Source organism: Callospermophilus lateralis, chromosome 1, assembly GCF_048772815.1.
Source record: "Callospermophilus lateralis isolate mCalLat2 chromosome 1, mCalLat2.hap1, whole genome shotgun sequence".
NCBI classification, from domain to species: Eukaryota; Metazoa; Chordata; class Mammalia; order Rodentia; family Sciuridae; genus Callospermophilus; species Callospermophilus lateralis.
The window spans coordinates 7,242,867-7,264,157 of record NC_135305.1 but is presented as its reverse complement, the minus strand read 5'-3'; the positions used below and the strand labels follow the sequence as shown (position 1 = coordinate 7,264,157).

Below are 21,291 nucleotides of genomic sequence, written 5' to 3'. Positions count from 1 at the left end.
TTAAGAAGGCTCCCTTAAGGTGCCCCGTGAGCAGTTGTCCTGGGTGATTGCTGTCCCCTCTGTCCCACCCAGGAGTGCCCCTGCATGCTGACAGCCTTGCTGCTTCGGGAGCTGGGAGCCAGCAGCACTGATGCTGGGGTGCACGCAGCCTCTCTGGGAGAGGAGGGTCAGCCCCTCAGGCCCGGAGATGAGCTGAGTCCAGGCCAAATGTTTCGAATGGGCTGCAGCAACTGGTGAGAGGGATGCCGAGGGTGGGGACTGTGCTGGGATGTGTGGGGAAATTTGGGGCCAAAGAAGGATGAGAGCACAGGGAATTCCTCTCTGTCCCCTGCCCCCTCCTGGCTGTCTTCAAGACTCTGACCCACACTTCTCCCAGTCCACCCTGTCCTGTCCCTTACGTGGGTTGCCTCTCCCCAGCTCCTGTGCCCATGGGAAGCTGTCTTGCTCCATAGAGGACTGCCCTGAGGCCCCCAGCTTCAGCCCATGGAACCCGTGGGGCCCCTGCTCCCGCTCCTGTGGCGGACTGGGCACCCGCACACGCAGCCGCCAGTGTGTGCACCCCGCACTTGCTACTGGTGGCCAGGGCTGCCAAGGGCCCCGCCAGGACCTCGAATATTGCATCAGCCCGGACTGCCCTGGTAAGGAAGCCAAGGGGGGCTTCTGAAGGAGACCCTGTGTGAAGGGTTTTGAGAGAGAAAAAGCGTTCTGATGGGCACTGGAAAGGAAGGAACAGCAGGCAGAAGAGCGGCCTGAACAGAGGCCTTGGCGCCATGAGAGGGTGTGAGCTCGGGGCTGGGTGTCCAGGGACTTCAGTCACCACGAGGGAAGGTGAAGCAGGCCTGGCGCTGAGCACCCGCCTTGGGCTGGGGCCTGGCGCACTGCAGGCTCCAAAACATTTCTGAGCAGGGTCTCCTTTGACACAGGGGCTGAAGGGTCCACGGCAGAGCCAGTGACAGGCCTTCCAGGTACCTCAGACTCCCTGCAGCTCCCCATGTGGCCTCCCTGGGGCCTGCCAGGGCCTCCTCCCATCCCATCACTACTTCTGGAAAGACGGAGCCCAGGGCTGACTTTGTAGGAGGTTCCCTCCCCACAGGTGGCTGGGGCCCCTGGGCACCATGGTCCCCCTGCTCCCGCAGCTGCACGGACCCCACTCACCCTGCATGGCGCAGTCGGACCCGCCTCTGCCTGACCAACTGCACTGTGGGGCGCCCCTCCCAGGAGCGCCCCTGCAACCTGCCCTCGTGCACAGGTGCGCCGTCCAGCCTCAACTTTGGACTCCTACTGCTGCCCCTCTCCTAACACAGCCAGTGTCCAACCCCCCATCCCCAATATTTGATACCAGACTAACACCAATTTCTGACACTGATGTCTCATGTCACATCAGTGTCTGGAACAGGGCCACTGGTCCTCTGCAGGAGGCCTGCTGTCTGCCCTGTGCTCACTCATGTATGTGCTGAGCACTCTCCACAAGACCACCCAGTCCCTCAGTAGCCCTGTGAGTGGGGGATTACTGTCCCCATGAGAAAAGAGTCATCAAGGCTCAGCTGCTGAAGCCACACAACCATCAGCACCAGATCCAGAACAGAAGCCCATGGTCTGGATGAGGTCACAGCTGGCTGCACTGGAGGAAGTCCGCACTTGAGCTGGGGCCAGGGAGGAGAGGCGGGGCAGGCTTTGCTGGCTCCAGCTTCACTTTGTTCTGCAGAGTTGCAGCCCCTGTGCTCCGGCCCTGGCTGTGGGCCCGGGAACTGTTCCTGGACCTCCTGGGGCCCATGGGAACCGTGCTCTCGAAGCTGCGGGGTGGGCCAACAGCGCCGCCTACGAGCATACCGTCCCCCAGGACCCGGTGGACACTGGTGCCCCGACATCCTCACTGCTTTCCAGGAGCGCCGCTTCTGCAGCCTGCGTGCTTGCCCAGGTGAGGCGGCACACATGATCAGGGCACACCCATCCCACACCTCTCCCCAGACCTGCCCATAAGAGACCTGGCATCCTGCTTCCTCCGAGGTGCCCAGCTTGCCCGATGTGCCACATCCGTCTCCCATGCCCGACCCAGGCTTAGCCTCATGGAATGTGTGGGGACCTGCCTGAGCCAACCCCTGATGTAGCTCTCTTTCCAACACAGTGCCTGGGGGCTGGTCGCGCTGGAGCCCCTGGTCCTGGTGTGATCGGAGCTGTGGTGGGGGCCAATCCCTGAGGAGCCGAAGCTGCTCGAGCCCCCCACCCAAGAATGGGGGTGCCCCCTGTGTGGGGGAGAAGCACCATGCCCGGCTCTGCAATCCCATGCCCTGTGGTATAGCAGTGGTGACAGCCGCTTCTCATCCCTACTGGGCTTCAGTCTCTAAAGCATGTCCACCCCACTTCTAAATCCATCCCCACAACACCCACAGGACCCATGGGATAGTGGGGGGCAGGCTGTTACCTCACTGGCCAGTTAAGAAAACAGAGACCCAGAGATGAGTAGCTTAACCTGAGCACAGGGCAGGAACTCCCTGTGTGTTCCTGGGTACAGCATGGCCCAGGATGAGCCACCAGGACACACCCTGAGCACCCACCCACCCTGGGTAGAACTCACTCCCAGTTGCCCATCCTCCTGCTCCTGGGGAACCCCCAAGCTCAGACAAGATTTTCAGAGGATTTGAGGGTGAGCCAGTAGAAGCATGCTTGGTCCTCCTGGAGTGTGATGGAGCCTGTAGCTGAGCCCTGTCCCCCAGCCCGCCCCACTTCAGCTCCTTTCATTGCTCCTCCCCAGCTCACGACCCCAACAGGCCTTGGCTACTTGGTCCCTTCCTCCTCCGTTAGGAAACCCCCAGCCCACACTGCACACAGCCAGGCCCCTGGGAACAAGCCCAACGGAGCCTCAAGGTAGCTCTGAGATGCATAAATTCAGTCCCACTCAATGAACACTTCGTACCCAGCTAGATGCTGAGAACACACCAGAGGGTAAGGGGAGCTCACTGACCCAAGGTCACCATTTGCCTATGGACACCAACATCAAAGAGAAGATGGGTCCTCTAGCCTCTGGAGATACAGGGGTCCTGGACAGGCAAGGGGAGGGGTCATGAGCCCTGATTCTCAGGGTCCTCTTGACACTTGGCCTCCCCCTCCACCCAGAGGAGGGCTGCCCAGCAGGCATGGAACTGGTCAGCTGTGCCAACCGCTGTCCTCGCCGCTGCTCAGACCTGCAGGAGGGAGTCCTGTGTCAGGATGGCCAGGCCTGCCAGTGGGGCTGCCGCTGTGCTGAGGGTACATCCAGGTGTCCATTGGGAAGGCAGGAGGGCCCCAGGGCTAGCACCAGCCCTCAAGGGCCATCTCCCCACAGGGTCCCTAGAGCAGGACAGCAGCTGTGTGCCAGTTGGGCACTGTGAGTGTACAGATGCCCAGGGCCACAGCTGGGCCCCAGGGAGCCAGCACCAAGATGCCTGTAACAACTGCTCCTGCCAGGCCGGGCAGCTGTCCTGCACAGCTCATCCGTGCCCACCTCCTGCCCACTGTGCCTGGAGCCGCTGGTCGGCCTGGAGTCCCTGCAGCCACTCATGTGGGCCAAGAGGACTGCAGAGTCGTTTTCGGTAGAGGGCCACCAAGACTAGACGTCCCCTCTCCTGCTCGGGTCTCCCTTGGCCTGGTCCCCTCTCCAACATGCCGTTCCTGGGTCCTATTCTCATCCCATGTCCTGGTCCACCTGTGTCCTGGTTACCCAAGCCTTTCTCTAGCCTCCCTTGTGCCCACCCTGGAGTTTCCCCTGGGGTATCACCCCAAGGCCTGAAGGGGAAGTGAAGGCCAGAGCTGTTGCTCATCTCTTCCACCCTGGGCCCTGCCAGATCGTCCACATCAGGCTCGTGGGCCCCAGAGTGTCAAGAGGAGCAGTCCCAGAGCCAGCCCTGCCCTCAGCCTCCGTGCCCACCCCTATGCCTCCATAAGGGCCGTCCCCGCACCCTGGGGGACAGCTGGCTACAGGGAGAGTGCCAGCAGTGGTAAGTTCAAGGCAGGAAGGGTGACCCTACTGTCCTGGAGAGCGGTACCCTAAGCGTGGACTCCTTCCTCAGCTCCTGTACTCCGGAGGGTATAATCTGTGAAGACACCAAGTGTCCAGGTCTGGGGTGCATCCCAGGGGGCTGGGGTCCCTGGTCACCATGGTTCCCCTGTTCCTGCAGCTGCGCAGAACCCACTCACCCTGCGTGGCACCCACCTCAGCCCTTCCTACTAGCCTCATGTCTCTCAGGCCGTCCACTCTGTGTCCTGTGTTCCCTACCCCTGCCACCCAACTGCTGCCCCGGTCATGATGGTCCATCCCACCCTCTGGTCTTTGCTGCCCACCCCACTCCTCTAACTACCTATGCCCTCCCACACTGACAGGGAGCTGGACGCTGTGGTCCCTGTGGTCCGACTGCCCTGTCTCTTGTGGAGGTGGAAACCAGGTGCGCACCCGGGCATGCGTGGTGCCGGACCCTCACCACAGGGAGCCGCTCTGCCAGGGCCCTGACACCCAGTTCCAGCCCTGTGGGCAGCAGCCATGCCAACCGCTGCTGGAGGCCTGCTCCTGGGGTCCATGGGGCCCCTGTTCGCGCAGCTGTGGCTCAGGCCTGGCCTCCCGCTCCGGGTCCTGCCCCTGCCTGCTGGCCGAGGCACAGCCCACATGCAACAGCACTTTCCCACACCTGGACACCCAGGCCTGCTACGCAGGGCCCTGCCTGGGTGAGTATGGCGAGGAAGTGGAGCCCTGTCCTCCACTCCCACCTGGGGAAATTCAGGGAATAACATGTTGTCCCCGCCCCCCAGCACCCCGATATATACCTATATCCATCCCCCCAATATTTGGCTGGTTTCTTTCCTCTTCCCTTCAAGCCTTTTGCTACCTGACCTCCTCCCCAGGGAGACAGAGTCCACCCAGAGGGACCTTTCTAACCCTTGGTTCCCTCTTGCCAGTGTCCTCTGCAGGGTCTCAGCCAGGGGAGGGTGAGAGGGGAGGATGCAGGGCAGGGGCTGGGGGAGCCAGAGAGGTGCCTGCTGAAGTCCCCCCCCACGTCCCCGTCCCTAGAGGAATGCCTGTGGAGTGGCTGGAGCAGCTGGACGCGCTGCTCATGCCAGGTGCTGGTACAGCAGCGCTACCGGCACCAGGGCCCAGCACCTGGCCGCATAGCAGAGGGCCCCCCCTGCACCCGCCTGGATGGCCACTTCCGGCCATGCCCGACTGGCAACTGCTCAGGTGAGATCCAGGAGTCAGAAGCCAGGTTGCTGAGCAGGAGCAGCAGCAGCTCCTATCGAAGACCCAGGGCCCCCAGGACCCCAGGACAGTTTTCTATGCCTGCACTGACCCCTGTCCTGGTGCCTGTTTACTGTCCCTGCCAGCTACTCTCGCCCCACAGGCACACACCAAGATTTTCCCACTCCATAGCTACTGGTCTCATGTGGCTTTGTCCCATGTAGCTGTCCCAGTAACAATGTGTCTCTCAGCTCCCATTGAAGCTGCCCTCCATCTTGTCCCTCCCAGTCCCTAGAGCACCCACCAGGCCCAACCCTCAGCTCCCTCCTCTGTACCATTACCTGGCTCTCTGAGGTCCAGACCATACTGATCCTCCCCTGGGGGGACACAGGACCCCAGCAGGTTCCAGATGGGGGACACAGCAGGGGCAGTCTTATACTTTCACCAGGTGACCCCAGGAGCCTCCCTGGGATCACACAGTATGTTTTGGGGTGCGGGAGGGTTTCTCTGGGCTGCTCCCCAACAGCCTGCCTCCCCCCAGAGGACAGCTGCACACCTCCCTTTGAGTTCCAGGCCTGTGGCTCCCCCTGCGCCGGGCTCTGTGCCACACACCTGAGCCGACAGCTCTGCCAGGACCTACCACCTTGCCAGCCTGGCTGCTACTGCCCCAAGGTGAGGGCTGGGAGCTGGGGACACCCCAAGAAGAAGAGTGTCCTCTCTTCGTGATGCCCTGGGGGACCCCCACCTCTTCCAAACCCTCAAAACCTCTTCCCAGCTGTGTTCATTCCCACATTCATTCACTTAGTGACCGCATGGGCACCTGCTGCCAGTCAGCATGGTGCTGGGCAATCGGGTGACACAGTGATCACCACATAGCCCTGTCATGTCTCTCCTTCCACACAGGGGCTGCTGGAGCAGGCTGGGGCCTGCATTCCCCCCGAGCAATGTAACTGCTGGCACATCTCAGAAGAGGGAGCTGAGGTGACACTGGCCCCTGGGGACCACCTGCAGCTGGGATGTAAGGAATGGTGAGTGATGGGGTGATGAGAAGCAGAAGGCTAAGGCCAGGGAGTAGAGCAGGGTCCCCCCAAGAGGCAGCCTGACCTAGCAGAGAAAGCCAAGCTAAGCCCTCAGGTCTAACCCAGCCTGCGGGCAGGTGGCCCTAAGGTGCCAGACTTTACAGCTCCCTCATTTGCCCCAAATACACCCGGAGCTCAGGCTGTCCCCAAAGGAACCCTCCAACACACACAGCTCTGGGCTGGGTCCTGCCTGCCAGAGCCCACTCTGATGTCGCCTTCCCACAGTGAATGCTGGCACGGAGAACTGCGCTGCACCAGCTGGGGCTGTGAAGGTAACCCTGGCCTGGGGAGACAACTGTCCCCATTTGCCCAGGGTGGGGTTTCCAGGAACTCTCAATGCTAAAACTGGGATAATCCCAGACAAAGGGGACCCTTCCCTGCCCCTAACCTCCTTCAGTCTTTCCTATTTCCTGTTCTTCCTGATCATAACCCTGAGCACCCTCCCTGCCCACTGGGGTCTCTGGGTTAAGGGGTCCCTGGGAAGTGCACAAACATCCTGTCCTTCTAGGGCTTCTGCCTCTGAGCAGCTGGTCCGAATGGTCACCCTGTGGGCCCTGCCTGCCCCAAAGTGCCCTGCCCCACACGTCCAGGACTACCCTGGAGGAGCACTGGCCTCCGAACACAACAGGCCTCTGGCCACCCTCGACATCCCTGCTGGTTTCGGAGCAGCACCGCCACCGCCTGTGTTTGGACCCTGAGACAGGGAGGCCCTGGGCTGGGGACCCTCAGCTCTGCACTGCACCCCTTAACCAGCAACGCCTCTGCCCTGACCCTGAAGCCTGTCAAGGTAGTGAGGAGGGGCAGAGGCCAACAGGGAGGAACAGGCCTGGAATGGCATAAGGGGGTGGGAAGCTGGGCCACAAGTTCATTCTAGTGGACAGGAGTTAGCCAACCTGCTAGCCCTCCTGCTTGCCTCTGGGGCCTGCTGGATTTGAGGCTGGGGTAAGGTCCAAGCAGCAGCTGGAAAGAAGGGAGTCTGGCAGGGCTTCAGGACATGTTTGCAGAGATCAAGTCCACAGTCTAAGGCAGGGAAGGAGGTGGGGTCAATACACTGACCTACATTTTCTTTCCCAGACTCATGCCAGTGGAACCCTTGGGGACCCTGGAGCCCCTGCCAGGTGCCCTGCAGTGGAGGCTTCCGAATGCGCTGGAGAGAGGCAGGGGGCCTCCCTGGAGGAGTCTGCCGTGGGCCATGGGCTCAGACCCAGAGCTGCAATATGGGGCCCTGCCCAGGTAATGCCATCTCAGCATCCAAAGGGTTGCCAGGACTGCATTCAGAAATAGCACCTGCACAGGGTTGGTGCCTCTGTCTTGGAGTTGGACAGGACAAGTGGGGCCACTGCCCTGGATGCCAAGAGTATCCCCAACACAGATTCCTACCTTTTGGGCCCCAGGAAAAAGCTGTGAGGCTAAGGACACTCTGCCCACCCTTGAATGTGCCAATCAATGCCCTCGAAGCTGCATGGACCTCTGGGACCGTGTGCAATGTCTGCAGGGACCCTGCAGTCCAGGTAGCCAGCTTTGCTCAGTCTGGCTTGGGAATTCTGGGGATGCTTGGTTCCCTTTCACTACCTCCTGCTTCCAGAAAGTGTGAGACCTGGGTCGAGGATGGGGTGGGCTGTGGGGTGGTGGGTAAGATCAGACTGCCAGGTCATCATAGAGTACCAAAGTGGGTCCTTACGTGTAGTAACCAGCTCTGAGTCCTGCACAAAGGCTTTGTCAAGCTCTGCTTTTATGAGGAGGCTCACAATTGCTATAAGGGTGACAGGATGGTGATCACACACAGGGCAGGCCAGAGTAGTGTCTCCTGTGCAGCTGTGGGAGAGATTGTGCAGACCCACATTTGCACCAGATGTGGCTGCTGGAGGGACCCACCATGTAAGCCTTGCCTGAGCACCGAATCTTCTTTGTCCTCCCCATTTCTACCCTTAGGCTGCCGCTGTCCTCCTGGCCAGCTGGTGCAGGATGGGCACTGTGTGCCCATCTCCTCTTGCCGCTGTGGCCTTCCCAGTGCCAATGCCTCTTGGGAGCTGGCCCCAGCCCAGGTGGTGCAACTGGACTGCCACAACTGGTGAGCTGCCATAGTGATGCCCTGGCTTAGGAGATGTGGGGCAGGTCAGGGCTGTGGACCCTGCAGAGGAGTGAGGTTTTGTTCCCCCTGCTTTGTCCCTTGTCCACAGCACCTGCATCAATGGGTCTTTAGTGTGCCCACACCTTGAGTGTCCAACCTTGGGGCCTTGGTCAGCCTGGAGCAAGTGCTCAGTTGCCTGTGGTGGGGGCACCATGGACCGTCATCGGAGCTGCAAGGAACAACCTCAGGGGGCACTATGCCAGGCCCAGGACATGAAACAACAGCAAGACTGTAACCTGCAGCCCTGCCCTGGTGAGCACCCTGGGCCCAGGGGCCTGCCATCCCTCCCTCCGTCCCTCCATCACTGCTGGATCCAGGCCCTGACCTACCTGAGTGGAGGGGGAGGTTGGGAAGTCCCATCAGCCTCATCCTGGGACACTCCCACTTCCCCACAGAGTGCCCCTCAGGCCAGGTGTTCAGTGCCTGTGCTGCGTCATGCCCAAGTCTCTGCTCACACCTGCAGCCTGGCACCATCTGTACGCAGGAACCCTGCCAACCGGGCTGTGGCTGCCCCAGGGGACAGGTGGGTACAGCTGCTGGGTCCTGACTCCTGCCTGGGGAAGCGGGCAGGTTGGGAGGTAAGAGGCAGTGTCCACATTCAAGCAAGCCTGCCCTCCTCAGCTGCTGCACAATGGCACGTGCGTGCCCCCTGCTGCCTGTCCCTGCACTCAGCTCTTGCTGCCCTGGGGCCTCACCCTGACTCTTGAAGAGCAGGCTCAGGAGCTGCCCCCGGGGGCTGTGCTCACCAGAAACTGCACCCGCTGGTGAGCCCAGAGACTTGGAGTGGGGAGCCGGGTGAGGGCGGGGTTGCTGAGAGGGTGGAGGGGAGGACTGTGCAAAAGGCTCTGAGCTGTTCTTCTCTCCTCCCAGTACCTGCCAAGATGGAGCCTTCAGCTGCTCCCTCATCGACTGTCAGGGTGAGATGTGGCTGTCCATGCCCCTCAACGCCAAGGCTGGCCGGCCTGAACAGGGGTGAAGCTAAGCTATCTCCTCAGGAAGCCCCTTCCCTCTCTGTCCACACTGCTCCCTCCCTGCCCCGAGGCCCAGCAGTCCCTGCCCAGGACTCCTAGGCACTGTCACATCACCCCACCTGTAGGGTGTTCACCAAGAACATGTGCACACTGAGCCAGGGCCACCGGTGAGGCCAGGTTCTCTGTGGAAGGTTCTATCCTCCTGTTGAGGACATTGAGGCCCAGAGCGGTAAGCAAAACAATCCACAGATCTCGGTGGATTCAGAGGAAGACACGGCCAGCCCCAGGCACTCCCAGCTTGGCTGGCAAGAGGGGGCCACCACCAGAACAGGTAGAGACAGGAGATCATGCCTGGGGCACTGACAAGCAGGCAGTGTCACAGCATGTGAACTTGGTGCCAGAACACAGAGGTCAGGATGGCAGGATGGTCAGGAGATGAGACCTGGCCTGGGCCCAGCTATTTGGGTGGATGGGTGGGTGCAGGTGGCTAGAGCTGAGGAGAAGCATTTGGGAAGAAGAGGGGTCTGAGGGCTGCCGAGCAGGGCATGGGATTGAGGCTGGACCCAGGGATGACCAGACAGTGGGTGGATGGTCTTCTCTACAGAGTGCCCCCCTGGGGAAATGTGGCAGCACGTGGGTCCTGAAGAGCTGGGTCCCTGTGAGTGGACATGCCAGGAGACAAACACCACAGCAGCTCAGGGCAACTGCAGTGCTGTCCAGACCCCAGGATGCATATGCCAGGAAGGGTACTTCCGTAGCCAGGCGGGCCCCTGCGTCCCCACAGACCAGTGTGAATGCTGGCACCACGGGCATCTCCATTTGGTAAGACGTGTCCCCCTGCCTCACCCCAGGCCACCCCACCTGCCGAGTATCTGTAACTTCCCTGGCTGCCCTTACTCCCAGGACCTACAGCAGTGGAGCTGGGCTTGGCCATCTCAAGGGACGGAATCTAGCCTGGGTGGGTCCCCTGCTCTGGCCCCTAGGGCTTGTCACTTACCTGAGACTCATCACCCGACTCCAGTCCTAGACCACTGTCCTGGCTGGGTGCTCCCAGGCTGGGTTCAGGCCCAGGATGTTAACATGGAAAACTGGGAGAGATCAAGAGGTGACTTTTCCCCATCCCCACTCCCAGCTTGGATCTGAATGGCAGGAGGACTGTGAGAGCTGCCAATGCCTCCGCGGGAAGAGCGTCTGCACCCGGCACTGCCCCCTCCTCAACTGTGCTCAGGTACCCCCTGGGCTCTGCAATGCTTCCGGGTGGCTCCTGGGCTCTTCGGGGGTCCTCATCTATGACTGATCTTAGGGTTCTACACAGGCTGTGTGGGGTGGGGGTGATGGGGCCATCCTTCTGACTCAAGCAAGGGCCACTCTGCAGGATGAGGTGACTGTGCAGGAGCCAGGGAGCTGCTGTCCCACTTGCCGCAGGGAGACTCTGGGTACGTAGGACCTGGGTACCTGGTCCCCAAAGATGCAGCCCCTCAGCCCTCAACCACTTCTGCATCTCCTTTCTCCCCAACTGCCCTTACACCCCAACTTTTTAGCCTGGTGTGTGCCCACCTTGCCCAGGCTGCTCATATAGGGATTAGAGGATGAAGCTCTATAGGGCTGCATCACAGCAACTGGCCACCCCCACCCCACAGAGTCCCAGGCCCTGTCCCCCACACACCCCCTTCACAGGGTCCCCTTAGTCCTAGCTGGCTCAGGAGCAGGCTCAGGAGCTGCCCCCCGGGGGCTGTGCTCACCTCCTGCCCTGTTTCCACCTCCTGCCACTTTTATGTGACCCTTCCACACACAGAGGCACAGTCAGCCTCCTGCCAGCATCTCACTGAGCTTCGTAACCTCACCAAGGGCCCCTGCCATCTGGACCAGGTAGAAGTGAGCTACTGCAGTGGGCACTGCCCATCTAGCACCAACGTCATGCCTGAGGTGAGCCAGAGGGTGCTTACAGGCCCAGAGTTCAGGTCAGATGGTGCCCCTGGGGTCCTGTCACCAAGACTTCTACTCTGAGACCATTTTCTCGTGCCTCTGACCACCTGAAAGACAAAGGTGCTTTCCAACCTGGTCCCCAAAGATGCGGCCCCTCAGCCCTCAACCACTTCTGCACCTCCTAGAGATGCTTTCCCAAATCTCTTTTGGAATTTTAAAAATGTAGTGAAGAAGAGATCTAATCAAATAATCTTTGTAGTTTTGTAACATGGTATTATGTGAATGTATTACCTGTCTCAAAGGAGAAGAATAAGATTGGAGATGTGGCTCAGTGGTAGAGCACTTGTCTAGCATGTGCTAGACAAGTTTGAGCCCCAATACCACACACACACACACACACACACACACACGGAATTATAACTAGTGTACTTGTAAAAAGATCACTATAACGTTGAAGGGCAAGAAGGGACCTGTTCTGGAAAGAGAGCTCACTTTATACTGAATCAGAATTGCAGTTAGGGTTTAATTAGGGTTTCAATATTATTAGCCCATCTATCCAACCAGACCCTAAGCCCCTTGCAGGGGGAAGCTGTGTCTTGCCCCTGCTGCTTTCTTTTAACCTGAAGGTTGTTGACCATTCAGGCTGGCAGAAGTGAAGAGGGTGGATTTCTTAGGAAGTGGGGCTTGCTGGTGACACTTCCCTCCGGGCTCAGCTACCCTGCTTGTCTAGGAGGATTGGGATCAATACTCCCACCTCAGATGGGAAAGGCCAAGGAACGGTTTAGTCCCTCCCCAATTCAACCACCCTGTCTCGCCCAGGAGCCCTACCTGCAGAGCCAGTGCGACTGCTGTAGTTACCGCCTGGACCCCGACAGCCCTGTAAGGATCCTGAACCTGCGCTGTCCAGATGGCCGCACCGAGCCGGTGGTGCTGCCGGTCATCAACAGCTGCCAGTGCAGCGCCTGCCAAGGTGTGTCTGGGCCGGCACCGGATGGGGCGGGGCTGCAGGGAGGGGTGGGGACCGGGTGGGGCGGGGCTCTGGGGCGGGACCTGATGCGGGTGGGGCTCCCCGAGAGGCGGGGCCAGGGACGCCTACAGTTAGTTCCTAGACACTTCCATCTTCCTTAAGTTCTTACAATGTGATCTTGTCCCCTTCTCAGGATTCTCTTTATTTCTCCGATCGTACATAAGCTTGGGTGTTTGGAGTAACTCATATCTGGTTCAAATCCCAGGTCCTCTGTGACTCTGTAGAGCCCCCAACGACCTCAGCTTATTTAACCGATTTATGAGACCATGCGTGTGAAGTACCTGGTATATAACTGAGGTCACAGTGTGGCAGATGAGGGAGACACAGACGGAAGGGTGCCGATGCCTCCTGGGTTGCACACAGTGGAAGAGCAGATGCCAGCTTCTGCTGCCCTGCTTTCAACCCCCTTCCCTCTCTTGCTAGCCTATCTCTCCTCTTCTTGTCCTCCAGCAGGTGATTTCTCAAAGCGCTGACAGGTTCCACCAGATGCGTCCACTGCTGTCCCTCTTATGACATTTGGACTCAGAGGCACTGATCATCTCCTCCCATGCCCATCCATCCCCCAGCCTCCCAAATAAAATCACACTGGCAGCAAGTCCATGCGTAGAGTCTCCATCCAGGGACTGGTGGGAAGGCCGAAGAAGGGTGGCTCTGAGCCCTGCCTAGCCCTGCACAAAGACTTGGTCTTCTGAGGACCTCTGTGAATCTGTCATGGACTCACCATGGCATTCATGGTGACTGGTGAACCTGGGAAAGAAACTTTCCATAACAGGGTTTTGGTGTCCTCCTCTATAGCAGGATAAGGCTGAATATAATCTGAAGGTCTCTCCCATTAGGAGTCTACAGTGCGCCAGGTCATATCCCTCCACTGAATGTGATTTCAGTTGCAGCACATTACAGAATTCCATGGAAACTCAGGAACAAGTGTGCTTCTCCTCCTCCTTTTTATGTCTCTGCCTCTCCCTGCACCCCCACCCCCGTCTCTGTCTTTTGTTGTTGTTGTTGTTTGGTAGGTTGGTTGGTTGGTACCAGGGATTGAACCTAGGGGGCTTAACCACTGAGTTACATCACCAGCCCTTTTTATCTTTTATTTTGAGATAGACTTTTGCTAAGGCACTTAGGGCCTCACTAGGTTGCTAAGGCTGGCTTTGAACTTTCAATCCTTCTGCCTCACCCTCCCAAGCGCTGGGATTATAGGCAGGTGCCACCACGCCAGGCCTCAGTGAGGTTTTGATTCACATTTCCTAAATGACCAATGATGTTGAGCATTTTTTTTTCATGAGCTGTTTTCTGTTATCCTCTTTTTAAGCTTCTTTTTCTTTCTGCCCTGGGCTTTTCTGACACACAGACTGTACAAGAGTAGTCAGGAAGGAATACAAGAGCAGCGATGGGATGTAGTTCATGTCTCTGGGGTGACCCTCAACCACTCAGAATGAGAGCTGCAGATAAATGCACCCCCTCCCATTCCTCAGAGAGTCATGGCGAGCATCCTGTACAATTCTGAGAAGCGCAACCAAGCCTCCCCCCAGTGCTCATAGCACTGATATCTCTCTCTCTCTCTCTCTCTCTCTCTCTCTCTCTCTCTCAGTGGGGTTCAATCCCCACACCCTTGCACATGCTAGGTAAGCACTCTGCCACTGAACTACATTCCAAGTCACCACAGGGTGATCTCTAAAATGCACCTTTGTGTCAGTTCTTCCTCTTCCCTGCTTCCTTTCCCAAGTCTCTGTGAGATCCTTTTCTAGGACCAAGTTCTTGTCCCAGGCTCCACTTCCAGGATGGAAAGGGTGGGAGCCAGGCCAACCATTTCTGCTTTGGGACTTGGTGATGCTACATGTTAGCCCCTCTGAATCATAGTCCTCAGACACCCTGCAGGCCAGAGTCCCATCCAGTAAAGCTATTGGCAAAGGAGAGAGGACCTAAGATAGCTGGAAAGTAAGAGTGTCTCTAGTTAATAAACATGGGACACAGGAAGGGGGACTCTTGGGTAAGTGAACATTGGGACTTGAATTGTACACATGGGGTCAGTCATACAAGTTGGTGGGATTCCTGAAAGGGCTACCACTAGGCGTATTCAATTTCCATATGTTTCCTAGAAACCATTACTTCCTGCAAATCCTTCCCCCCCCTCCTTTTTCTCTGCACATCCAGCTCCTATCTGGTCACCTACACCCCTCGTTTATCTTCATCATGCTCCTCCAGCGTCTGAGTCCTCCCATTTTCTAAATTTATCAGTCCCTGCTTACTCCTCTTTCTTTCTTGACCAGTAGGGATGAACACCTTCAATTCTTTCATAGCTTATATCCTGCTAAGAGCCACAGCCAAATAATATGATGCATGGCATTTTTGGTTGAAAGGTGATGCCAGCAAGCCATTGAGATGATATGATTATGTTAAGATTTGCATTCATATGGATATCGGACTCCTGCTGTTCACCTCAGCCTGCTACGACTCCTGGAGAGTTCCCATTGGTTGGAGAAGTGCGATAGGAGGGAATTCCGGAGGAGGAACTTCCTCTTGGGATCCGGGAGAACGCCACGTGCGTGGGTCGGCAATCTTCCCGGGAGCATATGGGGCATTGGTGGCAGTTTCAAAAATAAAGTTTGTTCCTGCTTAAGTGGCTCGTGATTTTGTGCCCAGCCAGTCTGCGGCGATATCCTTCTCACAATCCCTAGAATTTCCAAGTCCTTAGCCAGTATCTCTCCTATATCTCCAGTATCTCTCCTGTACCTGGTGTAATGCAGTAAACCATCATCCTCCCCCTCCTGGGAATTCAGTGGTCCACCTTAAGTCAGCCATGGCAGTCAGTGGTGACCCTGCCACATATCTGGGTTGCACCAGAGTCAACCATGGCAGAAATGGTGACAGATCCCTATCATAAAACAAGAGAGCAATGTGCATGGGCATCACTGTTTCTGTGGTTGTTCTGTTAACTGTTGCTGTGTATCAAATCCCCACAAATGTAAATAATCCCCATTAATTTTCTTATAGGTTTGTAGAACAAGAACCTCACATAGCTGAGTCAGATTCTCTGCTTAGGACTCACAAACCCAAAATCAAATTTGGTGACACATCAGGCTCTTACTTGGAGGCTCTAGGGAATAATCTATTTCTAAACTCACTCATGATGTTGAATTCAGTTCCTGGTAGCTGTGGGACTGAGATCACCCCTTCCTGCTGACTGTCATCTCTCAGTATTCCTTCTTGAAGCCAGCAAGAGAAACTTGCATCTCTCTCTGGCCTCAAATCTCTCTGACTCCATTTTTGCCCCATATGGAGAAAAATCTAGCTTTTATAGGGCTTTTATGATTATGTTAGGTCCACCTGCCTAAGCCCATTCTAAGGTCAACAGTGCCATATCACACAACCATGGAAGTAATCTCATCAGATCCACAGGTCCTGGAGATCAGGGTGGGGTTCTCTGAGAGCCATTTGAGAAGGTCTTCTGCCATGGAAGTTTTGCATAGCCATCAACAGTCCCAGTTTGGCTTCAAAGACCCTACTTCCCACCTGGTGGCAATAGCCAACCATTGATAATTACTGATTCTTGATCACATATAATTTTCCATGGGGAAGGACCATCAGAAATGTGGAAAGAAAATGTGCCAAAGGACTGACATCCCTAAGTCAAGCAACTTCTATAATTTGATTACCTACCTGATATCTGTCCTCCTGGACAGGTGACACTAACATATATTTGCGTATCCAGCTGTCAACTAGAACATCCACCTGGATATCACTTAGGCCCCAAATCCATCATGTCCAAAAGAGCACTTCTCACTTTCCCACCACTTCACCCACCTCCAAGTGCTCTCCTTGTTTTATTCACCCCAAAATCCCATCCCACTCTATAGACCCAAAGAAAGCAGCTGGCCTGAAGCTACACTACTGAGCCAAGTACTGGGGACAACAATCAATGCTCCAAGAGACCAAGTCCACCATGTTCCATGTCCCCACTGAGTTCTTTGTTCTTTAAAAGAGCTAACCCCTTGCTTGTTTCATAACATCACAGCTCATCACCCACTTGCTTGTGAAACCCCTATTCTGAGCCAGCATCCTCACATCCTCCCTCCCAGCCCACACTGTGCCCTCCGGCTCCTGGTTTGTCTATAGTAGAGACTGCCCCACTGTCAACATCTTTGGAAGTTTCTTCCACCACCGTTTCATGACTAACACTAGGATCCTTTTCCTTGAAGCCTCCACCTTACCAGGAAGGTAGTATTTCTTTCACATCCCACCTCAGAGCCAGGAAGAGAGACACTTGACTTCTGTGGTGTTCACGTTCATTGTTTCTCCTGGGCCAGTTCCGGCTCTTCTTCCTGCAAGGAGATCTCTTCCTGTGTTGCCTGTGTGGCTACAACACTCTACACTGCTCCCCACTGTCCCACTGGGCACTCCTCACCATTACAGAAGAATTCTATAGAATGGTTCAGTCTTCCTTTCCACCCATGCTCAGTATTTTAATGAACATGTGAAAAATCAAAATTCTGATCTCACTGGACACAGGGGTGCTCACTTGGAATCCCAGATACCTGGGGGGCTCAGGCCAATGCATTGCAAATTTGAGGTCACCTGGGTACTTGGAGAGAACCTATCTCAAAAACAAAAACAAAAACTGACCTTATACTCTTTGCCTCCTCACCTACAATGTCCTTCTCCTTGGCTCCACCCTAGAAATCCACTCTCACACCTAGACCTCATCTTTAAAAACCTTCAGATATTTACTTACCAGTCATGATTTCCTATCATTCCAGTTTACTTGCTCTAGTAGTTTACTGCTATCATTTTTGCTGTTTTTGTTATTTCAGATTCACTGACTTTTTAACATTTACTTTTCATTTGTTTCTTCCTCACCTCTCTCATGACTCAGCTTGGATTCACGGTCTACATAGTGCCAAATGCAAATTATACGTACTTGAGGAGTTTTTAAAAATGCCAATACTTGGTCCCCATTTTAGACCTATTAAATCAGGATTTGAGAGCTCCATGTGTAGTTCTAATGTGCAGCTGCAATTGAGAATCACTTTTCTATCACATTGATGCAAATATCATTAATTCCCTTGCTTTTTTCTCCTCTCATTTCCACCCACCTGCAATATTCCAATCTAGAGTTAACTCAAACATCTGTCCCAGTTTGGGCTTCAAAACAGAATTTTGCTGCTAGGTTGTTTCTATCTTAAATTTGTGACCATAAATCTCAACTCTGGTTGAAATTGAACTTGGCCATCTTATTATGTCTCCCCAGTAAGTTCTATTTCCCCTTCTCCAAGATGAATATGCATACCTCTCTTCTTTCCCTGGCTTCGTTTTCATGAGATGACCTTGTCTCAAAGAGATGTCATCAGTAGAGAATTTTCTCAGGGAATCTACTTAATTAAACCTATATCTACTCTGTCTTCTCCTTCTTCCCTCCACATAAGCTAGAAGTATTCCTGACCCAGTCAGGGATCCTCATGAAAAACAGGACCCCTTAGCACTAAGGGATGAATATTTTTCAGAGAAAATAAGACAGCCAACGTGTCTGTGTAAGGCTCTAAGGCTCTAAGGCTCTCGATCTTAGAGGGTTAACAGTCATATCAAGAAATCAAGAGTTAAAAGGTGAACCCATCTTCCAGACTGTGGGAATGAGATAACATGCCAGGAGATGGGAGGCTGGGAAATCTGCTCTGCTGAGATTATGTGGTCAGCAGAAGCCAGACAAAGTGGGGTCTGCACTATTTGGAAAATAATGATATTAGAGACTTTCCCAAATGATAAGGGTAATTCCAGGTGGTGAGAGGCAAATGCACACACAGCATACTCACTGAAGTAACCCACAGTTACCTTTACCTTATTAGCATAGCAGAATGTGCACCCCATGGTGGACACTTAACACACAAGAAGACACATGATGAGGCAGAGCGCAGGCACATTTGAAGTCCCACCTCTTCGTGTGCTGACTTCCAAAGACACAGTTCCTGCCTACTCCAGGGATGCCACAAAACCTACTCTGCTTCATTCTTTGCTTGAGCCAGTGCTGTTACTCCCTTTTGGCTCAAGCAGAAGGTCCTAACTAAAACCTTTCTGTGATGAGGTTCTTCCTGGGTCCAGCGCTCATTTCTACAACTTGGACCCAAGAACTCAAGTTTGGTAACATTCGCAGCCTAGAAAGAGCCCTTTGTACTCTGTCCCCAGCCCTTCTTTTCTTCCTAAGAGCTTGGGTCATGGCATCATCCATCTTTGTTAAACCATCAGTTTCTTCCCATCACACAAGACATGATCTTATGTCTCCCACCTTAGACCTCCTGTTTTGACCCCACATTTCCCTCTAGATACTGTCCCTTTTTCTTGGAACAATGGAAACCTTTCATGGAAATTTTTGTTGAATTATTTATCTACCCTAGATATCTCAACTGTCTTATCTCCAATACTTTAATCCCAAATAAATAAGAATATCAGAATAGCTCATGGGCAGAATATAGCTCTCCAAGGTGGGGACGTAGCTGACCTGGGAGCCAGAGACTGGAAGGCCACCTGGAACCCAGAGTCCTCACTGTCTGCTTTCTCATCCACTTCACTTGTGTCTGTCTCATTCTTCTTCCTCATTAGCACAGACCCCTCTATCTCTGAGTGCACCTCGAGGAAAGTGGCTGCTCACAGCACACAGGTCAAATGCTGCAGCTCTACCCACAAGGAAGGATGGCCTCTCTCTTGCATTCCTAGAGAATGTGTTCTCATTGGCCCTGCTGAATTTAGCTCTATTCAACCCTGACCAGGAGAGCAGAGTCATATAATAGAAAATAGTCACTCGGGACCTACCCAGGACTGATCATCAGAATATTTTATAATTAGTATGGCAATATATAAAATATTTACAATATAAACTATATTTGCTTTATTTTTATTTAAAGCTTTGAATTGGGACTCAAAAGAAATACTTGTATGTATATATACACATATAAAACATAAGCATAAAACATATGTATAAAACATAATCATATAATTTAGTGAATAATAATTGTAAAACAATCATCCAGGTCTGGAAATAGCAAACTTCTCACACCAGAAACCTTGCATATTTCTTCCCAACCACATCTGCTTCCTTCTGTTCTAAAGTTAATTTGACAGAGACATTTATAATACAGAAATCCCCCTTTATCCAGTTTTACTTTCCACCATTTAGGCTATCTGTGGTCAATTACAGTCCACAAATATTAAATGGAAAATTCAAAGAATAAACAAAATTTTCAAAAATATTTTTAGATGTACATGGACACAATACCTTTATTTTATCTATTTATTTTTATATTATGGTAAGGATCAAACCCAATGCCTCACAAGTGCCAGGCAAGTACTCTACCACTGAGCCACAGCTCCAGCCCCCAGGAATAAACACTTTATAAGTTTTGTATTGTGTTCCTCTCTGAGTAGTGTGATGACATCTTGCACATCTTGAACTCAGGGGCACTCAATCACTGAGCCACATCCCCAGCCCAGTTTTGTATTTTTATCAGAGACAGGTCTCACTGAGTTGCTTAGTACTTCACCATTGCTGAGGCTGGCTTTGAACTCACTATCCTCCTGTCTCTGCCTCCCAAGCTGCTGGGATTACAGTTTATTATTTGTTATTATTGTTAATCTTTTACTATGCCTAATTTAAAAATGAACTTCCTTACAGGTATGTATGTATAGGAGACAACACAGTATTTGTAGGGTTTGGTATTGTCCACAGATTCAGGCACCCACTGTCGGGGGTGGGGGGGTCTGAGACCATATTCCTTATGGATAAGGGGAGCTACTATAATCACTTACATACATATGACATTTGGAGGACTTCAACATGTATATCGGGAGGAGGGATACAATTTCATCCATAGCACTTCCTTTACCTGGCTAATGCCTACCTCTTATTCTAATTGCGTTCAGGTACCATTTTTCCAGGGAATCCTTGACAAATTCTCCCATATCCCCCTTACCACCTCACTCCAAGATAACAAATTATGCCTTCTTGTAATTCTTGACTGAATTCCTGTAGGGCATGATGTAACATGGGGGATGTTGCACCAGAAAAGAGGAAACTTAACTTGCTGGCTGCTACCTGCTTCCTAGTCCTGGGGCCACATCTGACTAAGAGAGCACCTAGCAATTAGCCAGAAGGTATTGCCATGGATAGGCTCAGAACCCTTCTGCCCTCATGAACACTCCTGTCTCCCATTACTGCCTGTAGGATGGGTGTAGATGTAAATTCTCCCCATCCTGCTGACCTTTACAATGATTGGCTCCTGTACATTATATTAGCTGTGTGTGTTTTCTCATTAAAGGAGATCCTGCTTTGACTGTTCTCCTTGGCGTGTCTGATTGTCCTCCAGGAGGGAGGGCTGGGTGTGGGTGGCCAGTGGATCTTTACCTTTCTTGGTTCCTCCTGGTCCGGGCGTGCTCCCCCAATCTCCCCCGCAGGTCAGGAGGGAACAGGGGGCTAAAAACTCCGACAAATTCCTAGAGGGTCAGGACTGTATTTCACTCTAGGAAACCTATGACAGTGCCTTTCTCGTGACAGACTGTCAATGATGCTTTTGAAACCCTATAAATTGGCCAGATTATATTGTTATATTGTATGTTACGCATACGTAAGAAAATTAAAAACAAAAATGTATGTAACGAAAAGTATTGTCCTCCTGGTTAAATAAAACCTGGAATCTTCAAAGCTGACGTTGGCACAGACCAATCAGGGCGCAGTGCCCTTACTGCGTGGTCCAGATGGCTCCTGGGCCGTTGCCTAGTAACCATCGCCCAGGGAGGTGAGAAGCGCAAAGAGCGACCCCTCGGAGTCCAATCAGGACCCTGCCTTACCGGAGCCAATAGAAGCCTGGACAGTCGCTCACCCACGCCGGACTACACTTCCCGTGATGCCCAGCCGCCTCGGGCAGGCGGCTGCCGTAAAGCTGTTCGTTCGCACGACTCTGGTCCCAGCTCAG

General features: G+C 53.9%; 1 protein-coding gene across 1 annotated transcript in view; it reads left to right on the top strand.

Annotated features, from left to right (window-relative positions):
* LOC143392329 (SCO-spondin-like) overlaps nt 1-12,810 on the top strand; it is a 51,009-nt gene extending 38,199 nt beyond the window's left edge. Inside the window, exons 74-102 of the mRNA XM_077107974.1 lie at nt 73-233; nt 418-638; nt 924-965; nt 1,094-1,249; nt 1,706-1,918; nt 2,126-2,293; nt 3,115-3,246; nt 3,323-3,569; nt 3,822-3,974; nt 4,047-4,093; nt 4,357-4,695; nt 5,039-5,206; nt 5,745-5,875; nt 6,107-6,231; nt 6,508-6,554; nt 6,791-7,069; nt 7,357-7,515; nt 7,677-7,793; nt 8,215-8,353; nt 8,463-8,665; nt 8,809-8,936; nt 9,035-9,177; nt 9,284-9,330; nt 9,989-10,206; nt 10,517-10,612; nt 10,760-10,820; nt 11,180-11,310; nt 12,130-12,280; nt 12,788-12,810. Coding sequence (XP_076964089.1) covers nt 73-233; nt 418-638; nt 924-965; nt 1,094-1,249; nt 1,706-1,918; nt 2,126-2,293; nt 3,115-3,246; nt 3,323-3,569; nt 3,822-3,974; nt 4,047-4,093; nt 4,357-4,695; nt 5,039-5,206; nt 5,745-5,875; nt 6,107-6,231; nt 6,508-6,554; nt 6,791-7,069; nt 7,357-7,515; nt 7,677-7,793; nt 8,215-8,353; nt 8,463-8,665; nt 8,809-8,936; nt 9,035-9,177; nt 9,284-9,330; nt 9,989-10,206; nt 10,517-10,612; nt 10,760-10,820; nt 11,180-11,310; nt 12,130-12,280; nt 12,788-12,810 — 4,245 coding nt within the window. The remainder of the gene's footprint in view (nt 1-72; nt 234-417; nt 639-923; nt 966-1,093; nt 1,250-1,705; nt 1,919-2,125; nt 2,294-3,114; nt 3,247-3,322; nt 3,570-3,821; nt 3,975-4,046; nt 4,094-4,356; nt 4,696-5,038; nt 5,207-5,744; nt 5,876-6,106; nt 6,232-6,507; nt 6,555-6,790; nt 7,070-7,356; nt 7,516-7,676; nt 7,794-8,214; nt 8,354-8,462; nt 8,666-8,808; nt 8,937-9,034; nt 9,178-9,283; nt 9,331-9,988; nt 10,207-10,516; nt 10,613-10,759; nt 10,821-11,179; nt 11,311-12,129; nt 12,281-12,787) is intronic.
* The last annotated feature ends 8,481 nt before the right edge of the window (nt 12,811-21,291 follow it).